Raw genomic sequence first — 18991 nt, 5'->3', positions numbered from 1 at the left:
CTTAAGATTTTAAAGCAACAAGCGAGAGTGTCTTTCATCTACAATGTAAATGAAAAGATCCAAAATGACATGTTTATTTGTCTGCTCCTGCAACAAAAACCTTCACCGGGGAGCCCGGCTCTAAATCTCTTTTGCATTACAATAAGTTGTAGACGTATTAAAAAAGCGCACACTTGGAATTTAAATTATTTGCAATTATAAAATGTTTTTAAAGGCAACATTCCCACACAGAAGCTGAGGTATGCCATTAACATGAGCAGGAGAACTGAAGCTATGAAAAAAATAAATTGCCATGGAAAATTGCATCCAATATACAGTCAGACCTTGTATCCCGTCAAGACAGGGAACCAGGTGCAAAATGTATCCTGCAGTAAACGCAACAGCCTACCGGGCAAGGTCCAAGCTCTAAAACACAGATTAAGATTTATGTTCTTCTATATACCATTTATTTTTCATAATTTGTCATAAATCAATTTGATAAAGATTAACAGTGTCTGTTGTCAGGTAAACCACAGGCAACTTTAGCATTCAGGAGACTAACTGGTAATTTATCCTAAATAAGGCTAATTTCCCTGCACTTCCCAGCAATTCATTCCAGTGATAACACTGAATTACCAGCCCTGTGAATCCATACGGCCTATACGGAATACTAATCAATAATTAGACAATACTCTGGAAGTCGCCAATCACGCAATAACCTGCTGCAGTGGAAGGCTCCCTAATACAAGGGTAATGTAGCTAGAGACACAAAACGGCTTGTATATCTCTAGAGCCGAATTAACTACAAAAATAATGATATTTTGTGAGGTTTTTTTAAAATATTATTGCCTAAATTATGCCTTAGCATACCTAGAGTTTACACTTCTTTACATACAGTACATTGGGGCAGACTTACTAATAGGTGTCTAATAGTTAGACATTGTAAACTTAGGCTACTTTCACACTCGGGTTTTATGCGGATCCGTGTTGTATCTGCACATATGGATCCGCATGAATAATGCAAACGCTTGTATCCGTTCATAATGGATTTGTTTGCATTATTCATAAAAATAAAAAAAGTCTAAGTCAAAACGGATCCGTCCTGACTTACATTGAAAGTCAATGGGGGGACGGATCCGTTTTCAATTGCACCATATTATGTGAGTGAAAACAGATCTGTCCCCATTGACTTACATTGTAAGTCAGGACGGATCCGTTAGGCTCCGCATCGTCAGACGGTCACTAAAACGCTGCAAGCAGCGTTTTAGTGACCGTCTAAAAAACGTAACGGAGACCAAACGCAGCCAAATTGATGCATTCTGAACGAATCCTTAGCCATTCAGAATGCATTGGGGCTGAACTGATCCGTTTTGGGCCACTTGTGAGAGTCCTGAAACGGATCTCACAAGCGGACCCAGAAACACCAGTGTGAAAGTAGCCTTGGTCTTAAACCACGCCAGATTTAGTACAGTGCATGATGCTGGATGATAAATCTGGCAATAACTGTACCAAGGTAAATAGTGGATAATAGAAATGGGTGAGCAATAATCAAAACAGAGTCACAAAAGTAAGGTGGCCTTATGAAAATAATACTTAACTTTTAATTATACATATAGTAAAATATAGCTCATAAGATTCAAAATATGTACATTAGCAAGCAATAGTGCTATGGATACCGATGGAACGGTCTTACCACTTTGGAGATACACTGTACCTAGGGGTCCCAAACACAGAGACAGGTATCTTTCCCTAGTTGCTCCTACCTGGCCTGAGCTACTCTTTACACCCAGGTAGCGAAGCACTCGCCCTGATGTTAGAGACTATATACAATGAGAACAAATAAAATACTAAAAAGTGTGATAACTTGCTCTTAAAAAGGGAAACCCATAGAAAAGAAAGAATAAAAGAGGTTTCTCCAGTGATCAAAGAAGCTTCCCTGTAATACTTCTACACCCATCTTCTAGTATTATTAGCAGTAACTCATGTTTAGGTGGCTGCAGACTAATTCCATAAAGAACAAACTCTTTGTGATTCAACAACCAAGGCATAAAACAGAGCATTTTCAAAGGGGATCACTGTGACTGTAATAGGCCCTGTACTGCAATAACCTGTGTTATATCACAGAACATCAGGGTAAATAATAACATTTGATGAGCCCCGTAGCCTGTTATTCTTCTAAGCACAATGACAATAACTAAGTAGTGATTATGATGTCATCTGATGTACTCACTTTGATGGCTATTCATACACCGTCATCTCGCCAGGCATGCTTGTTAATTTCAATAGACAAGGATTAATTATCACCTAAATTCAACGCGAATGGCCATTGTTTTCACCAACATGTCCTGCCAGGGGACTGCCAAGATATTAGGCTGGCTCAAAATCAGTTGGTTCAGCCAACGATATTAGCTAGTTTGAGTCAGCCATGCACAAAGTGTGGTAATTGATGAAGGGGAAGCAGTTCCAATGCACATGTACTGTATAACCGGTACTAACAGAGTGTTCTCTGCACTTCAGGACAGGACGTTGATATATTAACACTGGTAGATTATGGTTAAGGACAGGAGCATAAGGCAATATGTCCTGCCTGCAGTTATATTCTGTGCCTTGCTGCATATGTGCAGAGTTAACGGCTGCCAGAGCAGTAACATGACTGATCTCACATAAGATAAATATATACGTGTGGACACAATTTTGTCAGTTTATATACAGGTATAATCTACAGGCAATGACGGGTGCACAGGCTGCAAATGGGTTAAAAGTTTAAATATTGTTTATTAGGTCTATTTGGTGTCCCCTCCCATCACTTGGTTGAACCTGATTGATATACGTCTTTTTTCAACTGTATTAACTATGTAACAATACAGTGACATCCAAGTTCAACATTCACTTGGTTGAACCCAGGGGCGGGCTGGAAGAGAGAAGGGCTCGGGTGGCCCCCTGTGCATAAGCCCACTGGTTGAAACCACAGCAACATAAACATAACAGTAACATAAAAACACCTGCCTGTCTGGGCGCTAACTATACATGAGGTCTCTCACATATCTTTCAGTGTAAACACAGGATCAGGCTGTGTCTTTCATGCTCTGACAATCAATGAGCCTTAGTTGCTATGGTCAACCAAACCAGTTGTACTTTACACCAATTTGATAAATTACCCCACTTGTCTTTTTTTAAATCTCCTGTCAACATTTAGTAGAATTACATAAAAGCGTAAATTACATAAAAGTGTGAATTAGCTGACCGGCAGAGGTCTGACACCCTGTACCCTCACCTGTCAGCTGTTCTGTGTAGCTCTGTCTCCGGAAGTTGGCACCGGAACTACAAAGCACCATCAACATTGTAGTGAACAGTGCTCATAACTACAGAGCTACACCAATTCACCCCTGCAGATTAGGTACATAGAACAGTTCATCAGTGGGGTGTCAAATCAGCTACTGATGGCCTATCTTGAGGATAGGCCACCATTTAAAAAAGGCTTGACAACCCCTTTAAAATACAAAAAAGTAAAGATCAGTGTGGCTGGGTGGTTCCATCACTATTTCATTACTCTGTGGAATCTCAAGTTATTCAAAGACCTTAGAGGAGTTTACCATTTGCATAAACATCCTTCAAAATAATCATTTATGACGTTATCTGTAATTTTATAATGTATCACTTTTACTTTTAGTTCTCCTCTCTCTCATTCTAGGCTGTGGTCACATGACCATGCAGCTTTCTTATTTCCTGTGATGCTATGTCCAGGGGCGTGTCAAAGCTGCAAAAGAGGCAATGATAGGGGAGTGCCTATGTTACTATTTGGGTGGGAGGAGCTATAAACAAGCTGGGCGTTATTAATGGCGGCGCTGGAGCTGTGGCAGAGAACAAAGTGTATCATGGGTTTGGTTGGATACAGCAACAGGAAGTGCTACATACAGGATGGATTCATTTTTTACACGGTGAAAACGGGTCAGGAGATTATGAATAGGAAAAAAGCACAGGGAAGATGTACATGAGAAACAACTAAATGAGCATATCTGTTAAAACCATAGTAACAACCGTAATCCCCAAAAGACCCCTTGATAATTGCGTTATCACATTCGATCCATATAGCACTGCTCAGTATATGCTAATTAAAGTTCCACTTATCTTGCAAAATATGGGTCAACTATCTCGCTGCTATATTTTTTTTTTTTTTTGGGGGGGGGGGGGAATATCTATATTTGTTAATGAACAAATTTCCTTTACAAAAGATGGGGTCTAATGCTGCAAATGTTACAGTACGATCTTCAATTATTTTCCTTCGTTTTGTACCACATGGGGTATCGGAGTTGGGTTGGTGTCAAGTTTATATCTAGTAGCTGTGTATTTTGTAACACTGAAAAAATAATTTGTAGAAAAAAAACCCCGATAGTGTAGACGCTAGTTATTTCTAGGGCATCAATAACGCCACTGAGGCAGACTATTAACTGACAGCTTTCATTAAAGAACTGTAGGATTTAGGCACATATTGTCTGTTCTGCAGTTCTGCTAACACCAGCCTTCCGCTTGCAGTACATTAATGAGAATCTGCCAGCACACATTATTTTGAAGCAGGAAGCAAACGCTCCCCAGAATTTGTGAGAGTTACTGTCTATGCACAATAGAAGTAACACATGGTTTCTTAGTAAACCTAACATAAGAGGTGATGCCTTCACTCAAGAACAAATGTTAGAAAGGTGCGGCTTTCTGAACTGTCAGCATTATCAGCTCTTTCCATCTGCTGTGTGGGATCAGGAGGACAAATGATGATATTTCAGAACAAGATTATTGTGTCTGCCAAGAATGGGACCAAGATCTGAAAAGACAGATATACTGTAAACAGACTGAGAAAAGGTCTCACATGCAAGATCGAGTTTCTACCAGCAAAGGAATATGGCTGCACTCTACAGCGCACACACCAACTGGAGCAATTCTATTGTATTGTGTTTGCCACTTTTTGTTGTAGACTTCTACTTTTCAATTATAGGACACCATTTATTAATTCATTTCTTGTGTTCTTTCAAGCTTCTAACTGTAGATCTGTCTACCAAAAAACGGTAATTAAAGCCTTTGACTTGGACAATGATGATATTTTGACACTAAAAACTCCAATTAATCAAATGTAAACGAACAAGAAAAACAATGCTGTCCTGTCACCACGCACTGTATGCGCTGATAAAATTCTATTTGTGCACATTAAAGTCATATAATAAATAAGAATGCTAATTATTATAATTCTTTCGATATTACAGGTGATCCCTTTAAGGTCTTTTTTAAACCTCATGTCCGTGCTCAAATCCATGAAAAGGTGTCAGTGATGCCTCCGTGAAGATATCAGTGAAGGATCAGCGTTTCCATTTTTTGCCATCCGTGTGTCATCCAAATGTCAGGGACACTGGGCAGCTGAAAAATAATTTTCAAAGTATCTCTTTCTAATGATCTGTGAAACTCGGATGGCATCTGTGGTTTTTACGGACCCCTAGACTATATTGGGCATGATGGACAAAATAGAGCATGTTTCTGTGCTAAAACCACGGACCGTGCTAAAACACAGATGTGTGAATACACACATTAAAATGAATGGGTACATGTGCTGTGCATTGAGAACACGTACAGCACACGAACGTGGAACATTGAGGCTTTACACAAGCAAGTTTTCCATCTGGATGTGATGCATGTTGTGAACAGATAGCATCTTGACTGAATCCTGACCCATTCATGGGCGTAGTTTTTGACGCATCATCTTTGGGTTCAGGAAAAAAAAATATCACAGCATGTTCTATATTGTGCGTTTTTCACGCAGCACTGGCTCCAGTGAATGGGGCTTGTGTGAAAAATTGAAGGCGTCCGGATGCAATGTGTTCTTCACTCATGGTAGCTAGGAGATTTAGATTGTTATTCCTCAGTTTATCTTCACGCGTGCGAAAAATGCATGCTATGTGGATACAATCCGAAGAGAAAGAAATGCACACCCTGAACACAACCGCAGAAAAAACAGACCCTGACACAATCTGTATTGCTCGTGTGAAAGAGGCTCAACTCTGTACAATAGAGCCGCCATTTAGCGTTTGCAAATTACTAATCTTCTACACAGATTATAAACATTATATAGCTAACATATGCTACACACTTTATAGTGGTGTGGACTTACATTAATCAGTACTACAAATTCATCATCAATAAACATACAGTATGCGTATATATGTAGATGGCATTTTGACCAATTACACTGCATATTAACCAACCCTTTAAAGGGGTTGTACCAGGAAACATATTCTACATTTTTCAAACCAGCACCAGGATCTGAATACTTTTGTAATTGGATGTAATTAAAAATTCTGAATAACAAGTGAGTTATTCAATAAAATGTATCTGTATAGCGCCACCTGCTGTTTGTTCTTTTCCTTATTTTTTTGTCTGTCTCAAAGAGCTGGTGGAAAGTGCTCAGTTTAAATTTTCAACCGCTAGCAGCCATACATACATTCTGTAAGAAAAGGTGGCAGTTACATGGAAAGAGCTAGAGCAGAAAGGACACCCCCCCCCCCCCCCCAAACCCCCCATCTAGTAGAGCAATGGACCAACGTGAGGTACAGGGCTAGCTTTGTTAGGAAGGTATTGTCATGTACGATATGATGTCTGATTTTCATTTTTTACATCAATCATAGCATAAACCCTTTAAATACTTTACTTTTTTTTTTAAATAAAAGTGGATTCACTCATATAAAATGCAAAAGAGTAACAGTGCAATATAAGGTACAATATATCCATCATATGTCAGGTAGTTATCTCAAAGAAGCAGATACTCCTAACAGCCAACAACAGGACAGGCTAAAATGCATAGATTAGCATCATTATTTACTTAGCTTCTCAAAAGGAAGGCTGTCAGCTGTGGTTACTTCTCATGCCCCATCTCCAAGGCCAATTTCACAAGAGGGTGTTCAGTCTGGGAACTCACAGTATCATAATGACTTATGATGCGGTGTGTTCCTGTCTACTGAACTGTACTCAAAGCTTTATCTGAGCACAGTTCAGTAGACCTGTGGTCAGGCAGGAACACATCATTTCCCAATAGTGGGCCTTAAATATGGAAGAAGAAAGTCTTTCCTTTGTACTTTTTATCCTGTGTTTTGGACCCACTGCTGTTTTTTTCCTAATGTAAAAGAGAATATATTGTGGAGTTGTGGGCAATGTGCACATCCCCAGGGAGATGTGAATTTTAACTATTTAAATATTAATGCCAGGCCATAAATTCTCAAGGTTGCTGGTTTATGTTCAGGACAGCAGTAACATCATCTGACATATTTGGAGTAATCTGAGGCTGCTTCATTTGGAATAGTGCAACAATCTAACCAGACAATAACCAAGTCCTGAAGATAATGCTTAACCTCTGCAACAGTTGAAGCTAATCAGCGTAGGTAACGTATCTATGCTATTTTATATCTACTTATATATAATACCAACAGATGAAATCAATCTGGGTATGAAAAGAGTACAGCACGTCTGCATCACGGTATAAATGTAATGGATTCCGTCAGCTAATAGTCTGGGTTTACATAACTGGGTTAATTGTTTCGGGCAGTCAGATCTCTATGATCACTTATATAAACAATCGGTCACGATCACTGTCTAGTGTAAACACATTCATTTGCCCTCCTACGTTTAGGTTTTATCCCTCCTGACCTTTTTCTACTCCCTGGCTTCCCAGAGCACATAACCTTTGTATTTTTCCGTTCACATAGTCGTATGAGTTTTTTGCATGACAGGTTGTACTTTCTAATGGCACCATTTAATGTTGCATAGATGCTAGAAAATGGGATCGAATTGGAAAAAAGAGAATTTAGACATGCCTAAGGTTTGGTTCTCAAGGTTTACTCTGTTTATTGAGAATACATGCACACTCAGCTGAACCACAAGTACATGTATATAGGGGGGATCAAGAGGATTAGCGCCAAGATTTATTGTGGCTATATGACTTTTGTGACAACTGTCATGCGACCAAAGATCACAGTGTAGCAAGGCTGCCATAGGAAGGAATGGTGTTGTAACGTGACTTGCACGTTTGATGCAGATGTAACATGCAAATACTAGAAATACCAGCAGTGTTGTTTTTTTTGCATTTCATGTGTTGCAGTTGTAGCTAACGTGCAAGTCTCCCTGCAACCCAAGTCATTCCTATGGCAGCCCTGCTGCACTGTGAACTTTGGCCCCGCAACAGCTATCACAGACAAAATCGTATCCAAACCTGGAAGCAACCAGAGAGTTCACTTACCAGAATTTAAGTAACTTCTCTGCATAGTTTTTTCTTTGAATCCTTGCCTGAGGCGAGGTGTGATAGTCCTTTTAAAAGGCTGCAACTCACGCGGTCTGGGGAAAGGAGCAGGTGTGGCAAGCTTGTGTGAGCTCTGATCTACTGTTTAGGTTCCATGTATGTGTCCTTCTCCCATACCATGTAGATTGTAAGCCCTCACGGGCAGGGCCCTCTCTCCTTCTGTACCAGTTTGTAACTCATCTTGTTTATGATTAGTACAATTGTCTGTATTATGTATGTGCACCCCTTATCACATGTACAACGCCATGGAATGAATGGCGCTTTAATAGTAAATAATAATAATTATGTATGTGGGCTGCACATCTGTACTTTGAGCTGTAAAGGCCTGAGTGTTTTTTTGCCTGTTTTTTCCTATGTATTTCAGTTACCACAAACTGAAAATACTGTCTGAGGTCAGTTGTATCAAAGCTTCTTCTTTGTAGACTGCAACATTTCTTCATTTAGAATCTATTCACTCATCTCTAAACTGGGATTAGGTAGCAGAAAAAATGTCTCCTGGGATAGATGTTATAGAAAAATTATGAAGGAAACCAAATCGGCTCACTGTTCAATATCTCAGCATGCAGACTCCACATGGGACATACCACCTCGGCTGCGGAAAACATGTTCAAATCCAGCACCACGTCTTTTCAAACTTTCCTTCTTCGTGTTAAAATCAGGAGCATACAACAGCATACATGGCCATGACCTAGGACAGAACACAACTGTCTAAAACGTGTTGGCTCTATTGCTTTTATTGTATGCTTCTGATTTTATTTGAGGAAATAAAGTTTGAAGACTTTATGAAGTGGTGCTGGAAGCAACCCCTTTCCTTTATTAGATTTACATGAGTTGCTTTTAGGTAAACTTGTATATAGATTTAAAAAAACACAGATAGTGCCCAACCGGTTTTGCCTTTTCTTAGGGATATTGTTAACATTAGCAATGTATGGCTAACTGATCTGGCGACTGATCTGGAGAAAGAACAATCTGTAAAGAAAGCTTACTTCGACTGCCGAAGCAAGAGTTTCAGTGGGGAACAGAAACAAAAGAGGTTGTCTCATGTAGACAACTCCTGTTCATGCGCCTTTATAGGGCATACCCTCACAGTTTAGGGTCCCATGATAGGAATCTTCTATATGAGCCAGGACAGAGAGCTCTGGAAGGCATCAGCTATAACCTGTATGGCCATTTATCTGGCTGGCTGGATTTGGCTCCAACTGACAAATTTAGTTTGCTGAGAGCTTCTGAAAATGTTTTCCTCCGATGAGAACCCTATACGTGCTGCTTTATGGTCATGGGGGTTTTTGTTCCCTTTTATTTTAGGTCATCAATAAAAGTTATTTTTTAATTATCGGGAGGTAGTTTTGATTTACTACACCTTTGTAGGATCTAGCAAGCTAGTGAACTTATTGCTCAGGGAATGAGTGATACAAGGTGCACAACATATAGAGCAGAGCTGATTAACACATTACAAGCAGTTGCACACAGAACACTTGCAATGCTGCAGAATGAGGTAAGGTCCAATGAAGAGTATCAGAATACATTTTCCCGGGCCGCAGAGCCAAACCTGCTACAGACACAGGGCGAGTGGAATGGCATCCATGGCCACTCAGTGGCAGGGTAGTGGCAAGCGAGGGCCACTGGCTTTTACAGTCATTACTTTAAGTTCCATTCTGCATATGCTTCTAATGAACCAAAGAGAATGAATGCTATGTACTGAACTCTGCAACACCATGGGATCCAAAAGTAATACACCTTTTTCACAGTGCATCAAAATGGATGTCCACGAAATCCCAGAAACCAAACTCACGCATACCTCTGACAAAGCTATGGACTAGTTTTATCATAGTTACAATCCTGGGAAGCAAATCTTGCAGCATCAAAACTGATTTGCCATCATACGGTTGCTATTTACCCTTCGTCGTTTTGAATTGTAATCGAAGAAAAGCATAAAAAATGCCCAAAGCATTAGAAAAAACAGATTAGAAATGAGTCATTTAACACTGTAGATTTTGCTTGCACCCTTGAAGATGAGATGTGACAGTCCTGCCAACCCTGACTGCCAATCTTTCTGCTTTGTAGGAGCTATACTAGGCAAACAGTGGAAGTGTTTGGATGCAGCAGAATAGGGCAGGAAAGCTCATTTAGAAGGGAGCGCAGCCTTTGCAACATGCAATTTATGGCTTGTTACAGCTAAGGGATTTAAATTGCAGCCATGAAAAGAAATATAAAATGCCATGACTGTATAATAAAAGCTTGCCTGTTGATGAGAACTATAAATTCTTTTACATAAGAGAATGTTTAGAGAATGGAAGCAGAGCTAGAAAACCAACCACAAATGATTTCTAAAATGGACTTCTATTTCTACAACCCATAATAACACACGTGACAAACTTAATTACCGTAAATCTCCCTGGAATTATAACTTTACATGCCGTTCTTGTCAAGCAAAGCCAGCCATTTCCTAAATTACATATCATATCTTAATGACTTATAGTTGTCTAATATGAATGTGTTCTTCTGGTCAAAAATGAAAACTCCCTGGTGCTCCAGAGTGTTTATAGGCAATAACTATTCAGATCCACTGTATGATACAGATTTCCCCTGGCTTCCTATCTGAAAGATCTTGCTGGATCTTGGTCCCTCGGTCGCACTGCTACCCCTTCCTTTTTCCTCTGCCAGTTAAAGCTGATAGTCTTGAATCAATTGCCTAGATTTATATGACAAGTACAAGGAAGGCCTGCAGTGAAAATTCACACATATATACATACACATCTAGAGAACCTGAGACAATGTCATCTGTTTGGAAAGACATATAAACTGAAGTAATGATTGGACTAGGTGGACCACAGTACCCAGAAAGATTCTGAAAATTTCTATGTACTGTTGACAAATGCTGCCTTAGTCATAAGCTAATAAGGCTACTTTCACACTGGAGTTTTGGTTTCCGTTTGTGAGATCCGTTCAGGGCTCTCACAAGCGGTCCAAAACGGATCATTTTGCCCTTAATGCATTCTGAATGGAAAAGGATCCGCTCAGAATGCATCAGTTTGGCTCCGTTCCGCTTGCAGCGTTTTGGTGTTCGTCTGACGAAACTGAGCCAAATGGATCAGTCCTGACACACAATGTAAGTCAATGGGGACGGATCCGTTTTCACAGACACAATATGAAACGTATCCGCCCCCCATTGACTTTCAATGGTGTTCAAGACGGATCCGCCTTGGCTATGCTAAAGTTAAAACAAACGGATCCATTCTGAACGGATGCATGCGGTTGTATTATTTGAACAGATGAGTTTGTGCAGATCCATGTTGGATCCGCACCAAACGTGACTGTAAAAGTAGCCCAACTATGTATGAATCTATCAAAGGTCAATATAGAAATCTCTTTAAAATCCAGACTGTTCTCAACATCTAGAGGAAGGAAGGTGTCTACACCAACATAGTAGGGGGTTCAATATGCCAAAGGAAGTTATTGTTAATTGTTCTAAGTTATTGTTGTCAAAGAGACTTGGGTGCTTTTCTTCAGAGTAATAAATTAATCAAATTACAACTTAAAGTGGCTGTCTGGGTGTTTAATACGGATGACTCATCTTCAGGATAGGTCATTGGTATCCGATTGGTGGGTGTCCAACTGCCAGCACATCTACCAACCTGTGGCCTCTTCCTAGGTCAGTGACATCACATTCATTGGTCACAAGGCCTAGGTGAAAGCTCAGCGCGGTGCTTGGTAAGCTGGGAGGAGGCTGTGGCACTTACCAAAGCACTGTGACCTCTTCAGACAGCTGATTGGTGGGAGTGCCAGGGAGTAAGATACTCACCGATCAAATAGTTATGACCTATCCTGAGGATAGATCATCAGTATTAAAGACTCTGAAAAACCCTTTAAATGGGTTTTCCAAGATTTTTATACTGATGACCTATCCTCAGAACCCCCGCCAATCAGCTGTTCGAGAAGGCAGTGGCGTTGGCAGTAGTGTCACAGCGTTCTCACGTTCGTTGGTCACGTGGCTTAAGAGCAGTGAATGGGGCTCAGCTGCTTTACCAATCCCAGCTGCTATACAGTGTACAGCGCTGTGCTTGGTGAGCAAAGAGAAGGCAGCGGCACTCACAGGAGCACCGAAAGTTTTTCACAAAATGGGGATACACTATTCTGAAGCACCTCAGTCAAAAGGAGTAATAACTGATAACAATTGAGACAACTGGTCTTTACATTCAACGTCACTATTGCAAAAATCTAATGAACACAAACATAGGTGCAGAACATGTCTAACGTTATTTTGGATGGATATCAAAAGCTACATAATGAGGACAGGATGGCATAGTAACATCATACTGTAACTATTACAGTGCTAAAATGGGACTTCCTCAATAATAGGACTGACCTTGAGAAGCCCTCGTGGGAAATCTTTGCCTTCATTCACTCCTTGAAGATTGGCAATGAATTCCTGACAGCTCATTTTCTTTCCGATATTCTGAAAAATGGAAGGTTAACCATTACAATGATATATTTCCTTGTAGCCACATTAATTAATTAAAGAAATAAACCTGCCATGTGACTGAACCAATGATATGGAAAAATAGAATGAAACAGATTGCGGGAAGTATGTTTTGTAGCGTTGCAGTTTTTTTACATGAATGGTATTACAGTCATTTATGCAGTGAGAAGTTGTGCAATGAGACACGAATGTAAGAAGACATTGATGTGATGCGTTTTACATGCAGTGTGCAGAAGTGCAAGAGAAGTATGTCATTTGCTGCTATAGCTGCTGCCCTGATGGGGTATACTCATCTGGAAGACATAGCTGATATACATAAACTTGGACATGGTAGGTCATCTTGTTAAATATTAAAATTTAGCAATCTCTTCCCCCCTTGAGATGTCCCTGTGTGATGGCAATTTTATAAATTACTATCACGCCCTTCTTCAAGATGGTTGCTTGCCACTGAACAAGACAGATGACCTGGCCTTGACTAATCAAACCTTTGCCTGTAATAAATCATTAGATACACTTCAGTTCTGTGACACGTGCCAAAATGCTATGCTTGGTAAAACATATCTGTCAGGAAGGAACATTCATCAAGTACGGAGAGATGAGATAAAATAACACTGATTCCTGAATTAGCCTCCAAACTAACCTCAGGAGCTCCTTGCTTGACGTGTCAGTGTGATACCATACCCTAGTGCTAACAACACCAACTCTCTAAGTGGGAGACCTATCAAAACTGTTGCAAAGGAAAACTGACGTAGTTGCTCGTGGCATCCATTCAGATTGATCCCTTCATTTTCCAAAGAAGCTCAGAAAAATTAAAAGGTGGAATCCGATTGGTTGCTATGGACAACTAAGGCTACTTTCACACTAGTGTTTTTTGCTGGATCCATCACAGATCAGTATAAACGCTTCCGTCACGATAATACAACCGTCTGCATCCGTTCTGAATGTATCCGGATGTATTATCTTTAACATAGCCAAGATGGAGATGGGGAAGAGAAGAATTACTTTATTTATTTTTTTTTCTTCTCATTTTTTGAGAGGGAGCAAGCGGCACGCAAAGGGAGGGGGTTGGGATTTTTGCATACAAATGTAATACTGAACAATTTTTGTAATGTAAAAAAGTAATAAAGATTTATATAATAAAAAATAAAAAAACATAGCCAAGATGAATCCGTCATGAACTCTATTGAAAGTCAATGGGGGACGGATCAGTTTTCTATTGTGTCTTGCTCCGCACCATATCGCGGACAGAAAAACACTGCTTGCGATGGGAGCGCAACCAAATGGAACAGAATGCATTTTGAAGCATTCTGTTCTGTTCACTTCAGTTTTGTCCCCATTGACAACGAATGGGGACAATATGGAAGCGTTTTCCCCCCGCTATTGAGATCCTATGACGGATCTCAATAGCAGAAAGGGAAAGTGCAAGTAGCCAAGGCAAGTTTTCCTTTGCGCCAATTTTGATGAATCTCCCCCTAAGCGCTATTTGCTATGCTAAGAGTTTATAACTGTCTGCTTGGCATTAGCACTGATACAATAAATGAATGTTCATGAGAGGACACAATTACTATTGTGATACTATTTTGAGGCAGGCAACATAAACACATTAAAAAAAGATATCTCCGGATGTTGTAATACTACTATCTATGTTAGATGCACCACATATTCAGAGGGAACATTCCCTGCTATAAAGAACAGCTCACACCTCCTTGATGAAGTCAGTCAATACTAATTCACATAGCCATTATCCTTATTTATAGCCATCGCAAGAATGTATGTCAAAGCAGAGTTCAATAAACTGCATAGATTTATAAATCTCCTAGCACAGCTATAATTTACAATATTGCCTAAATAACAGTTAAATTATTTTGACTATGAAACATGACAAAAACACAATTTCTCAATTCCATACATTCATGAGCTACCAGGATGTAATTTAATATAAATGTTAGAATTTCTATATAACATGTTGTTGCAGCTAAAGACATCAACGTCTAAAGAGGAAGATGACTTATGAGGACACGTTCACCCTTCACATCTTGTACTGCAGAATCTGGGGGTTTGTGTCACTCTTTACTGAAAATGACAGAATCTTGTTAAATTTACTACAGAACCAAAGTCATTCAACACCATTCTGTGGTCAGAACTGCACACACTAGAAGTCCGTTACCATTTTACAGTGGTTAATCATAAGTATTGAATATTCTTAAAGGGGTTTTCCGGGATTTTAAAATTGATGACATACCCTCAGGATAGGTCATCAATATCAGATCGGTGGGGGTCAGACACCCCGCCGATCAGCTGGTGGAAGAGAAGGCCACACTCCATGCAAGCGCAGCCTTCCCTTCATTGTTTACATGCTCGTCATCGACATTGCAGCGGTGAGCAGGTATAATTACAAGCCATCCCATTCACTTTAATGGGACGGCTCCTTCCTATTCAAGTGTATAGTTATGAGCTGTCCCTTAGAAGTGAATGGGATGGCTTGTATTTGCACCTGCTCAATGCTGCGATGTCGAAGACGAGCAGGAAAACAAACAAGGGAAGGCTGTTCTCACACGGACCATGGCATTGCCTTAAACCAGCTGATCGATGGGGGTGTCGGACCCCCGCCCATCTGATAATTATGACCTATCCTGAGGATAGGTCATCAATATTAAAATCCCAGAAAACCCCATTAAGTTAAATAGGAGGTCCTGAATCCTTAATACCAGTCTTTTTCACGACTAGCTACTGACAATACATCCCAATAACATTTAGCCACTAAACAAAATAAATCTGACACTTAAAAAGAACATAGTAGCTTTAGTCCTTAGTTAAAGGTTTGACTCATCAAGACCAACGCTCTATCAATTGAAGCCCACAAGGTAATTAGCTGATCAACATACGTTTGTCATCTGATACCCTCGGGAAAACCTAGATGAACCTGAAGCCCATATTAGACTGCATGATTTTAGAGCCAATAATCAGGGACAAGCGTTCATAGGAACGCTCGTTCCCAATAAGTGGCTCGCATAATCGAGCAGTCAGTCAGCTGATGGTTGTCAGCTTATGGGCATCTTACATCAGGATAAAAAGATACCCGATTATCGGCAGAGTGAGTGAGGAATGACTGAAGCAGCAGTCATTCCTCTGGCATTCAGTTTGCATCGGTCTTTGTAATCAGTCCAGGACAAACAAGCGCTGAAGGATGTCTTATCATTAGTCATCTAAGAATTCCGTTATGAATTCCACTACCACGGACCATAACCCGAACAACACTACTTATCATCCATTGGCGCTCGTAGTGCGCATACATGGGACAGTGTAATACTACCCTGATTCTTCAGAGAGGAAGCCACTTGTACTGACCAGTATCTCAGGCTCACAAAGGTAGGTGCCCAACAGGTAACCCCCTTCTCTCCATGAAATTAATGCTAACATAATGAGAAAAAAAAATCCTTATACAAACAGATAACAGCAAGCAATCTGACCGGTAACAATCACCACTATGTTTAGGAGACTAAAACTTCTTAACGACGACAATTTTGTCATTGGTACTTGATTTAGATCTTGCTCTATATTTCTCTTAGTTGTTACTGATTAAATGCTGCAATTTGTGCCTTTAAATCGGCTATTGGATGTTTAACTGCATTATTTGTCTGATTTATGATTGGAATGCAGCAAAGCAACAGTGTCCATAGGGAGTCTGAGATGGTCTGAAAGTCTTTGTCAGGGTTCTGCTGTCCAATGGTTTAAATTGCAGCTTGCATTGTAAGTTATTGCAAAAAGTATATATCGCCAATACAGCATAGACAGAAAAATTATAGATGAAAGCCACCACAACACTAATTAGAAAAAGAGATTCTCTCTGGAGATTACTGTATGGTGACCCTGTTCAATAAACCATACCTAACCAACTATTCAACTGCTATGTATATAAATGGACCCAAGTGTTCCTGTGTTTGAAGAAAGTACTTTATACTATACTAAGGCCTATAACTAGACCAAGAAGTTCGGATTTCGATCCCCCAGCACATGTCCAGAGTCCTACTCAAGGCACTGCACATGAATGGAGTAGACCTCCTTCTGGGCACTTTCTATCACAACAATGGGGACTTAAAATTTGTATTTCACCCTCATGCAACCTGCATTATCATTATTGCAGGTATGTTTACACTGCTCTCTCTGTAAAAGCTGACAGTCTCCCTTAAATACAAGACTTTATTACCAATAGGCAATTTCTGCAAAAACCAGATTGGATGGAAAGCTGGAAGTTGTCATACTAAGGACATGCACTAGCCTGGAAAGATGATCCTAACTTTAACAATACGACATCTTGCCTACAAAAAGTGCCCGCCTTCCTGCTTGCAGCCAACGCTCATCCCCTGCATTGTGGTGCTAAGCCTTTATCCTGAGAGAGCCAACTGTCCCTGACTCCAACCAAAACCAATTTACCCAAGGCTGTATAAGGATCCTTGATCAACAAGATCCTTTTGTTTTGTCTACCGCTCATTTTCCTCAATATTTTCTCCTATCTGCTGCCTGCCCGACCTTAGCTTACAACTGAATTCTGCATGCCTTGACTTTTGCTCCTGCCTGCTTCCATGGATCAGGATTGCTAACAGTGGTTGCTAATAGACCAAGGGATTTCCTGTAGGAAAGTAAATACCCCCTTACAGTGGTTGTAGGTGGAGAACTCACAGTTCATTACATTCTGCCCCCGCTTTAGCTTTATGACAAACCCATTGACCAAGTGGGCCCACTTCTCCAGTAGTGACACTAACATGGTTTCTACCTACTACTGTATTGCAGTAGAAATATAGTAAGTTGTCTATTTTTGTTACATGTTATGTATTTGTGGTATGATCTACAGTTCTAGACCTAGACTTTTTATTTCTTTACAATAGTCTATTAATGAAGCAATTTTTATTTTGGTGAAAGCCAAAGGGGGGTTACTGCCTCATCTTCTTAAAGCATCCAGGATGTCATTTTTTTCCGGTAATCACTAATTATTTTCTCTGACAACAGGCCAATCAAGTTGTTATAGAAGGCACCTTGATAATTTGTTTTGTTACTGCTGCATGACTTGTGTTCTCAAGATGCCTATAATTAAACCTGTTGGATAGCAGCTGAGTCTTCACCACAAGAAAATTTACTTGATGCAGTAAGGTCATTTAATTGACACTTGACTGTAGGCAAATCAAATTTTTATTAAAGTACAGTTATTAAGGGTAAACAACATTTTATTTATCTCTAGCGATACAATAATATACACTCACCTAAAGAATTATTAGGAACACCTGTTCTATTTCTCATTAATGCGAATATCTAGTCAACCAATCACAGGGCAGTTGCTTCAATGCATGTAGGGTTGTGGTCCTGGTCAAGACAATCTCCTGAACTCCACACTGAATGTCAGAATGGGAAAGAAAGGTGATTTAAGCCATTTTGAGCGTGGCATGGTTGTTGGTGCCAGACAGGCCGGTCTGAGTATTTCACAACCTGCTCAGTTACTGGGATTTTCACGCACAACCATTTCTAGGGTTTACAAAGAATGGTGTGAAAAGGGAAAAAAATCCAGTATGCGGCAGTCCTGTGGACAAAAATGCCTTGTTGATGCTAGAGGTCAGAGGAGGATGGGCCGACTGATTCAAGCTGATAGAAGAGCAACGTTGACTGAAATAACCACTCGTTACAACCGAGGTATGCAGCAAAGCATTTGTGAAGCCACAACACGCACAACCTTGAGGCGGATGGGCTACAACAGCAGAAGACCCCACCGGGTACCACTCATCTCCACTACAAATAGGAAAAAGAGGCTACAATTTGCACGAGCTCACCAAAATTGGACTGTTGAAGACTAGAAAAATGGTTTCTTGAACATGACAATGAGTTCACTGTACTAAAATGGCCCCCACAGTCACCAGATCTCAACCCAATAGAGCATCTTTGGGATGTGGTGGAACGGGAGCTTCGTGCCCTGGATGTGCATCCCTCAAATCTCCATCAACTGCAAGATGCTATCCTATCAATATGGGCCAACATTTCTAAAGAATGCTATCAGCACCTTGTTGAATCAATGCCACATAGAATTAAGGCAGTTCTGAAGGCAAAAGGGGGTTTAACACCATATTAGTATGGTGTTCCTAATAATTCTTTAGGTGAGTGTATATTGTAAGGGATCGCTCTCTCTCAGGGGGTCACAATCACAGACTTCTCCTCTG

General features: G+C 40.2%; 1 protein-coding gene across 4 annotated transcripts in view; it reads right to left on the bottom strand.

Moving 5' to 3' along the window:
• Positions 1 to 18991, bottom strand: part of PSD3 (pleckstrin and Sec7 domain containing 3) — a 693256-nt gene that overhangs the window by 274598 nt on the left and 399667 nt on the right. For all 4 annotated transcript variants that reach the window (XM_044305119.1, XM_044305127.1, XM_044305137.1 and 1 more), the window contains one exon: positions 12675 to 12764. In XM_044305119.1, the coding sequence (XP_044161054.1) occupies positions 12675 to 12764 (90 nt within the window). The remainder of the gene's footprint in view (positions 1 to 12674; positions 12765 to 18991) is intronic.

This window comes from Bufo gargarizans, chromosome 1, assembly GCF_014858855.1.
Source record: "Bufo gargarizans isolate SCDJY-AF-19 chromosome 1, ASM1485885v1, whole genome shotgun sequence".
Lineage (NCBI taxonomy): Eukaryota > Metazoa > Chordata > Amphibia > Anura > Bufonidae > Bufo > Bufo gargarizans.
The sequence above is the reverse complement of the archived record's forward strand: the minus strand, read 5'-3'. Positions and strand labels throughout refer to the sequence as shown.